Source organism: Grampus griseus (assembly GCF_964374135.1).
Source record: "Grampus griseus genome assembly, chromosome: 14".
Lineage (NCBI taxonomy): Eukaryota > Metazoa > Chordata > Mammalia > Artiodactyla > Delphinidae > Grampus > Grampus griseus.
In genome coordinates this window covers 6,083,315-6,092,245 of record NC_139008.1, presented here as the reverse complement: position 1 = coordinate 6,092,245, position 8,931 = coordinate 6,083,315, and the positions used below count along the sequence as shown (strand labels likewise).

Here is an 8,931-nt window from a genome sequence, read left to right as displayed (position 1 = left end):
TGTCAGCTTCTGGGAGGAGTAGCTGCGGGTAGGAGGGGGCTGGGCAAGGTGGGGGCTTGTTAGGGAGGGGACGGTGGGCAGCCGCTGCTTCGGGGAGATCCGATGAGCTCCGTGGCTTTTTGCTGGGTTTGCTGTCATTTCACCTGAAGGCAGAACTCCGGGAAAGTGCGCACTTGCAGGAGAAGGATGAGTTGGATCTGGACCGCAAGTCAAGGCAGGGTCGCTGCTCTGCCCCTGAGTGATGGACCTTGGATAGTGAAAGTGGAGGAAGATTCACCCGGAGGTGGGGAGTCCGACCCACCAGGGGACTGTCCGGATCCCGAAACTTCCCGACGGCATTTTAGGCGGTTCCGTTATCAAGAGGTGGCCGGACCCGAAGAGGCGCTGAGCCGACTCAGGGAACTTTGTCGTCTGTGGCTGAGGCCCGAGGTGCACTCGAAAGAGCAGATCCTGGAGCTGCTGGTGCTGGAGCAGTTCCTGACCATCCTGCCCCAGGAGCTCCAGGCCTGGGTGCGCAAGCACTGCCCGGAGAGCGGGGAGGAGGCTGCCGCCTTGGTTTGGGCTCTACAGAGAGAGCTTGATGAGACCTCACGCCAGGTGAGGAGTGAACGTGTTCTGGTGGTGGGAATGGAGGTGTGAGGGATGCTGTGGTCTTCATAAGTTCTTTCCTTATTACATTTTGCGTGAACTTTAGGATGTGTATGAAACATGAGCCCTTTAACCTAATGGGACGTCACACCATCTCCAGGTAGGTAGGGTCAGAGTTATTAAACCATAGGACACCCAGCTGGTGCCACAGAATTGCCTGACCTGTGGAAATGCACACACCTGGTGTCAGAAGTGAAGGAGTGTTGTAGTGAATATTCAGAGTACTGAGAGCAGAGGAGACACACAGGAGTGTGGTTTTCCTTTACAAGGAAAGGAGAGGCTCAGGGGAAAACACATTACTGCTGTTGGTGAGGTACCTTCCTCTGAAGATAGATCTTTGTATCCATTTCACAGGTGAGGAAACAGCATCTGAAAGCCAGCACTGCAACTCGGGACTCTGGTTAACCTGTATATGTTCAATCCATATCAGGTGTCTGCTTTGATAAATCACAGCAGTATAACCCAAATGAATATTTTGCTCTCCCCCCAAGGTAGTGTAGACAGTTCATAGAAAGGCTTTTCAGGATTGCAGGAGAATGCCAGCTTCTGTTTTTAGTCACTTTGCAACTCCCGCATCAGTACAAGGCTCACTGATAAAGACTCCGTTGGTCGTGACTCGGTTTCTCAGCGCTCGCAGACTCCTCTCTGGAGTCCGGCTTCATCCTGGCACTGTTGGTGACGCCATCCTGGGATGGCAGGTGCTGAGGGAGGTCTTGTGTTGTTTCAGGGGTTGGTGACAGTCCAGGATGTGGCTGTGTCTCTAACCTGGGAGGAGTGGGAGCGTCTGGGCCCAGCACAGAAGGACCTCTACAGGGAGAGTGCGCCGAAGGATTATGGGAATGCAGTCTCGCCAAGTAAGTGCCCTGCCTTTGCTTGTTTCCAGCTGTGTGATTCCTGGAGGGCTTGCTTCAGTAAATCCCCCAGCCAGCCTGCCATTCAGATACAGGTTGAGAGCCTTCGAGTCCCTTTTGTGACCCAAGCAAGACGTCTCTGTTCTGTATTGTTAGGTGATAGAGTCAGCTTTTTATTTTCGTTCATTTTTTAATAAAAATACATAAGAAAGTATAAAAACATAGAATGAGCACCTGAGGATTAACCACCCAGGTTTATCGAATTTTAATATTGGCCATGGCTTCATTTTTTTTTTCTGAAGAGATAATATATTACAGCCATAGCTATAGGTGAAGCTCTATGTACCCTCCCTGAAAGCTCTACCCTTGATCCTTCTCCAGCGGTAACCAATATCCTGACTTACCATTTCCATGTTTGTTTTATATTCTTTCTACTTATACATGTAGCCACATATACACACTCTCTCTATATAAACGTATGTAAACACGTAAATATGTAAACATGTAAACGTATATAGTATTTTTACATGTTTTTATAGTATATAAATTATATTACTGTATGGTTCTTTTGCACCTTGGCTTTTTTCTCAACATTGCATTTTTGGGATTTATCCATGTTGATACGTGTAGCTCTAGTTTATTCATTTTAACATCTATATATTTCATTGTATGACTATTCCAATATTTACTTATCCATTCTCCTGTCAACGGACGTTAAGGCTTCTAGTTTTTCACCATTACACACAGTATTATACCAAACGTTCCTGTCTCTTTCTCCCTGTGTTCATATGTAGGAGTCTCTGAAGAGAATATACTTAGGGATGTTTGCCCATCTTGCTGTCCAAAATGATGGGAGCCAATCTGTACTCCTACCAGCCGTATATGAGAATTCTTCTTTCTCCACACCCTTGGCAACATTTGGTGTTCAGCTGACAGCACGATGTCTTAACCCAGTAGCCCAAGTGTTCCTTTTAGAATGTTGGTTTGCATCACACCTCTGCTCATAACCTGAATACTCCTCATTTCACGCAGAGTAAAAGCCTGTGGTGCCTGATAGGACGTGGCCCTGTTCCCTTCTGCTCTCCCCTCACTTACGCCCCCAGCCTCACTGACCTTGCTGCTCCTTGAGCGTGGTGGGCATCCTGCCTCACGGTCTTTGCTCTGATTGCTCCCTCTGCCTGAAATATCATTCCTCCGGATCTCCACCAAACAGACTCCCTGGCTTGTTTCAAGCCTGTGCTCACATCTCACTTTTCGGTGAGGCCTGACCTGACCGTCATGTTAATACATGATTCCTGCCATCAGCCACCTCACAGATCCCTCGCCTTGCCTGACGTGGTCCATAGCATTTATTACCCTCTGACATCCTATATATTTGACTTTATGTTCATCTGTTGTCTGACCACCCCTTCTGGAATGTCAGCTCCACAGGGGGAAGGATTTTTGTCTGTTTTGTTCATTTATATCCCAAGTGCCAAGAATAGTGCCTGGCACAGAGTAGGTGCTCAGTAAGTAATACTGTTAGGATTAATGAATGGTGTATCCTTATCTCCTCTCCTTTCCTCCACTATCTTTTAAATTGTTTTGTGGCTGTTCTTTATGTTTTTGATACTAATCCTTTGTTATTTTATTGGTTATAGAGGTGGCTTGTCTTTCTAACCATGGCGTTTTTGTTATATAAAATTTTGAAATTTTAATATAGTCAAATTTTTCAATCTTTTACTTTATGGTTTGTGTTTTTCGAATCTTCTTAGGAAAATAGGCCCTTCTCAATCCTGATTCCAACTTTGCAGAGACAATAACTTTAAAATCTTTTCACGCCTTCCAGTGGTATTTATTTTCATATTTCTAAATAAGATGCTTATTCTGCTGGGTTTTTGTTTCTCAGTTTCAGTTATTATCTCTTGACTGCCTGCTAAGGACGACAGGGTCCTGTCTCCCCAGCATGCTCACATTTACAGTCCGTAATTCTCTCAGCATAGTTAAATCAGTCTGTTTTTGTTAAGGGAGTGTTTCAGTATTATGCCTATATAAATATTATCTGTATTCACCCACCTAATATGTATGACTGTAAGTCTTTTCCTTTACAGCTTTTAGTTTTTCCCAGAATTAATAATGCCTCATTCTGCACGTGCCTCCTTTTCTAACTCCTGAGCACCAGTTCACCCACAAACTCTCTGTTAGAAATGTAAACCCCTCTCAGTAAGTTCAGATTCATCAGATGGGCCATCAGTTTCATTCTCCCCTTGGAGAGTTCCTCCTCAAGCTTCCTCTGCTCCAGGCTGGATGGGCTTCTCCAGGTCAGTTACACAGCTGTTGTCCTAGAACGTTCCTTCACTCTCACCTTTTCCTCTTTCCCGGATCCCATACGATTTTCTTCCTTGGTTTACCCCGTCCATTTGATATAGAACGACCTCCGGTATATTACAGAGAACATATACTTGGGAACTCAATGCATGTCTAAACGCCTTTATTCCTCTCTCACATCCAGATCCTGGTGTGGCTGGATGCAGCATTCTACTTCAGAAATGACTCTACCCTTGAATTTTGAAGACGGTGGATTTTGTAACTAGCTTGCCATGTTGCAATTGAGAAATCTGACGCCACAGTGATATTTTATCCTTGGTGTGTCATCTGTCCTGTGCAGAAGCCTTTAGGAGCTTTTCTTTATTCCTGCTGGTATGAAATTTCACAATGGGTGTGGCTGGGTGTGAGGTTTCTTTTTTCATTCACTGTTCTGAGTAGTTGGTGGGCCCTGACGATATAGACGCTTGCGTCTTTGAGTTGTGAGAAATTTTTTGTACTATTAGTTTATCTATTTATTTTTATCTCATTTTTTCCTGTTTTCTTTCTGGGATTTCTTCCAGTTGGATGTTGGAACTCATGGGCTGATCCTGTAGGGTTCCCTACCTCCTTCCCATTTCCTTATCTTTTCTTTCCCTTTCTGGGAAATCTCCTTAGCTTTATTTTCCAACTCTTAGGTTGAAATATTTCTGCTCTCATTAATATTTTGAAGAGCTTTTTCTTTAAACATCCCTTTTCTTTTCTTTTTTTTTTAAGATTTTTTTGATGTGGACCCCTTTTTTTAAAGTCTTTACTGAAATGGCCACAAGACCGCCCCTGTTCTATGTCTTGGCTCTTTGGCTGCGAGGCATGCGGGATCCCAGCTCCCTGACCAGGGATCGAACCTGCACCCTCCGCATTGGAAGGCAAAGTCCCAACCACTGGACCACCAGGGAAGTCCCGAAATATCCCTTTTCTTATTTTTTTAAATAGATTTATTTATTTATTTTTGGCTGCATTGGGTCTTCGTTGCTGGGCGCGGGCTTCCTATAGTTGCGGTGAGCGGGGGCTACTCTTCATTGCAGTGCTCTGGCTTCTCGTTGCAGAGCGCGGGCTCCAGGCATGCGGGCTTCAGTAGTTGTGGCACTGAGGCTCAGTAGTTGTGGCTTGGAGGCTCTAGAGCGCAGGCTTAGTAGTTGTGGCACATGGGCTTAGTTGCTCTGCGGCGGGTGGGATCTTCCCGGACCAGGGCTCGAACCCGTGTTCCCTGCATTGGCAGGCGGATTCTTAAGCACTGCACCACCAGGGAAGCCATATTCCTTTTCTTATAGCTTCCTTGTTTCCTGGGTGCAGTACTGTCTCTTATTTATCTGCGAATATTAATTATAGGTTATTCAGTTTTCTCTCATTTCATGGATTGCATGTTTCATTGGCATTTCTGTCAGAGGTTTTCCTGAAATTCTGGTAACCTTTCACTTTCTGTTTGTGTTTAGCAGTTAAACCCAAGCATTCTGACTGGAAACTATTGGGAAGGACTTGTGAACTGTGATCTTCAGGACAGGGTCAGGCATCAGGCGCTGTTTTACCTGGAAATTCCCACATGTCAGTGTCTCTGGGTCTTTGGCCCAGGCTGCTAAGTTTTCCCATAGAGTGATTCAGTCAACAGATATTTCATTGCGTGCAGATAAGCCAGGTGCAGTTCTAGGTGGGAATCCAGTAGGGACTAAAGCCTATGAAATCCCTGCCCTTTCTGCCAGGAGGATGTCAGGCTCGGGGCTGACAGTTTGAGCCTGAACAGAGGACAGTGCATGGAGGTTCCACCAGTCAGTGTGTCCATTTTCACTTGACTCTCCTCATGGGAAGGTGGTACCTGTCCCCTGTTCTCAGCTGTGCCTCATGTCCCCAGTCCTGAATTTATCTGGTTCAGCCTTCCTGGAGAGTAAACTGCAAGAATTCTGGACTGGGGGATGGAATCCTTCACAGACTTTCCATCAGTCCTAGATTTACTGCCTACCCAGAGCCTGCCTTCAGACTGGAGGCAGCTGGTGTGTCTGTTACTGTAGCTCATCTCTCTTAGTAAAGCATCCTGCGTGCATGGGATAAAGGTTGTACCGTCTGTGTCAACACCTTCTCCAGTAGTGCCTCGTGTAATACAGTGATTCACACGACAGTGCAGTGGGGCTGGGGCAGGAGAGACGGGTTGGCCGGCGGAGGCACAAGTATAAAAGGAACGAAACGGGGTTTGTACAGGTAAATGTGAGCACATCTGACAGGTTAGTTAAAATAATTTAACTTCAGGAGTGGTTTCATGGAGGACATTAAAAGGGCTTTGGCCGGGGCGGGGGGGGGGGCGTTGTTTTTCTGCTAGCACTTTCTTTTTCACTCTTGTGCAAGGATGAAATGTCAGCAATCTGTATCTTAATGTTTCAGGTTTGGAAACCAGAACTGAGAACAAAGAGTTGATTCTAAAGCAAGAAATTCTAGAAGAAGTGGAGCCACAAGGGCAGCTACAAGAGTCCCAGGAGAAGGGGCCCCTGTCTTCCAAGTGTGGGGTTGCCCATGAGGACAGGATAGAAAAGCCATCAGGCGACCCCTCACTGCTGAAACTTGAAAAGCCTCCTGAAGATCAGGGAGCCACCAGCATCTCAGATCTCAAGAGTGCTCCCAGAGAAGAGGGAGACTCCAAAAAGAATGAATTGGGGACTAGTGCCAGAAGTTCAAACTTCGTTCCTGCTCAGCACATCCAGACAGCAGAGAGACCCATTACCGGTGATGAACGTGGGAACTATTGCAAACACAGGTTAGATACCGTGAAATCTCATGAATCTCCTGACAGTGGGGAAAACTACCGTCATTCAAGCCTACTTGAGGCGCAGAGGCGGTTCCATGAAGAAAGACCTTATACGTGTGACACCTGTGAGAAGAGTTTCAAACAGCGTTCCGACCTCTTTAAACACCAGAGAACCCACACCGGGGAGAAGCCCTACGGGTGTTCTGTCTGTGGGAAAAGCTTCAGTCAGAGCGCTACCCTCGTTAAACACCAGAGGACTCACACTGGAGAGAAGCCTTACACCTGCCCCAAGTGTGGGGACAGCTTCAGACAGAGCTCAAATCTCAGTCGGCATCAGAGAGTCCACATGGGGGAGAAGCACTACATGTGTCACGAGTGCGGGGAAATCTGCCGTCTCTCCAACCATTTTAGACATCAGAGGACACACCAGGGAGAGAGACCCTACACGTGTGAAGAGTGTGCGAAGAGCTTTAAACGGTGTTCCGACCTCTCCAAACACCAGAGAATCCACACTGGGGAGAAGCCCTACGAATGCCAAGAATGTGGAAAAAGCTTCAGTCAGAGCGCAACCCTTGTTAAACACCAGAGGACACACACAGGTGAGAAGCCATACACGTGCCCCAAATGTGGGGACAGCTTCAGACAGAGCTCACACCTCAACCGGCATCAGAGAGTCCACATGGGGCAGAAGCACTACACGTGTCACGAGTGCGGGGAAATCTGCCGTCTCTCCAACCATTTTAGACATCAGAGGACACACCAGGGAGAGAGACCCTACACGTGTGAAGAGTGTGCGAAGAGCTTTAAACGGTGTTCCGACCTCTCCAAACACCAGAGAATCCACACCGGGGAGAAACCCTACGAATGCCAAGAATGTGGGAAAAGCTTCAGTCAGAGCGCAACCCTCGTTAAACACCAGAGAACTCACACTGGAGAGAAGCCTTACAGATGTCTTGAATGTGGGGACAGCTTTAGACAGAGTTCACACCTCATCCGACACCAAAGAATCCATAGAAATAAAGCCCCATCATTTTGACATGCTTCTGCATGAGCTGTTTTGTTTCTCTCTCTCTCTTTCTTTCCAGAAACTACATTCTTTGGCTTTTGGAGTATTTCAGTAATCATGGGTCATACTGCCCTGGGCATTACACCCAAGAAAGATTGAGTCCAGCTAGAGTCTAGGGACGCCCTTTGGTAGCGTATTGCCTTGAAGCAGGACTGCGTGAGTCAGGAGCCCCACCGGAACATACTTTCCAGCAGAGCGAGGGCGGAACCATGAGAGTTCTGTCCTTGTCACTCTTCTGGAACCTCTGCTTTTGGGCCAAATCTTGTCCCCCCGTGTTGCTTCCCTGAGAATGTATTGCAGTCACTTAGAATTGTCTTTCTACTTAGATGGTAGATATTTTATACTCCAGAACACCTTGTACAGTTCAGTGCCTACAAGAAGCACTCTATATATTTGACTTTTTTAAAAATTAATTTTGCAGAGTCCCTCTTTCTTTCCCATTCTTTCCTTGTTGCATTAAACACAGCTAAGAACTTGGATTAGAGCCTAAATCTATCTGATTATCTTTCTAGTGCTACCCACTGATAATATGCATTGCATCCATATTTTTGGAACTTTTTTTTTAATTAAGGGAATACAAGTACATTATTGGATATCTGGGAAAACAATAGGGGAAAAATTACCCAAAATCCCAACACCACAATCCATTTGATACCGGTATTTTGGTGTATTTCCTTCTGATTCTTTTTCTGTGCACATTTTTCTATATAACAGAAATCACAGTGTTTATATTTTATATCTTCTTTAGTATTATGTCCTAAGGATTTTACATGGTTTTCCTAAACGTTATGCTTAATAGCTGGTCATTTTCCATCAAGTGGATGTAACAATTCCTTTTGTTGGAAGTTTCAGGTCTGTCTCATTTTTCATTGTTGCAAAAAATGCTGTAGTGAATGTCAGTGTAATTTTAGGATTTGGATTGTTCTTTAGAATCTAACGCTATGTTCAGAGAAGTAGAATTCCTTGATCAGTGTTTTAGTTATTTTATGGCTTTCAATACACCTTTCCCCCAAAGCAAGTGCCAAGTTACATTCTATTATGAGTGTGCCCAGGAAGAAAAAAACATGTTGATAAACTGGTAGCAATCTTCAGCGAGACTCAAAAAGCACTATCTATAAAAGATTGGCAAATTTAACTACACTATATTAGGAAAAGACAAAATAGGAATTACAGCCCATGAAGATGAAAACATACTCAATTACATTAGTAATAAGAAAAATGCAAATTAAGCCACAATTAGATACTATTTCACACCTTACAGATGATCTAACCTTTCAAAATCTGTCAGTACC

The 8,931-nt window shown here is 45.3% G+C and overlaps 2 protein-coding genes across 4 annotated transcripts; both read left to right on the top strand.

The window, feature by feature from the left end:
* On the top strand, positions 1-6,315 carry LOC309832587 (zinc finger protein 394-like). Of its 3 annotated transcripts, none has more exons than XR_014297700.1 (4): positions 1-597; positions 1,376-1,502; positions 3,991-4,178; positions 6,213-6,315. XR_014297700.1 is itself a non-coding variant. In XM_082670521.1 (3 exons), the coding sequence occupies exons 1-3, from the start codon at positions 187-189 to the stop codon at positions 4,029-4,031; spliced, it is 579 nt and encodes a 192-aa protein (XP_082526647.1). In that variant the 5' UTR covers positions 1-186; the 3' UTR covers positions 4,032-4,348. The 3 variants fall into 3 exon arrangements, 1 of the variants encoding a protein (XP_082526647.1); XR_014297701.1 differs by lacking the exon at positions 6,213-6,315 and adding an exon at positions 4,560-5,151; XM_082670521.1 differs by lacking the exon at positions 6,213-6,315 and having other exon boundaries at positions 3,991-4,348.
* Positions 6,182-7,609, top strand: LOC309832232 (uncharacterized protein; the record flags this gene model as incomplete). The annotated part of the gene is made up of 1 exon (XM_082669857.1): positions 6,182-7,609. A coding segment is annotated over one exon (1,428 nt), but the record flags the coding sequence as incomplete, so codon positions are not given.
* Between the last annotated feature and the right edge of the window lie 1,322 nt (positions 7,610-8,931).

Excerpts from the sequence above, each read along its gene's own strand:
- LOC309832587 (XM_082670521.1), top strand. The coding sequence starts at position 187 with ATGAGTTGGATCTGGACCGCAAGTCAAGGCAGGGTCGCTGCTCTGCCC. Across the intron at positions 598-1,375 it reads TTGATGAGACCTCACGCCAG|GGGTTGGTGACAGTCCAGGA; the intron begins GTGAGGAGTGAA and ends GTGTTGTTTCAG. Across the intron at positions 1,503-3,990 it reads TGGGAATGCAGTCTCGCCAA|ATCCTGGTGTGGCTGGATGC; the intron begins GTAAGTGCCCTG and ends TCTCACATCCAG.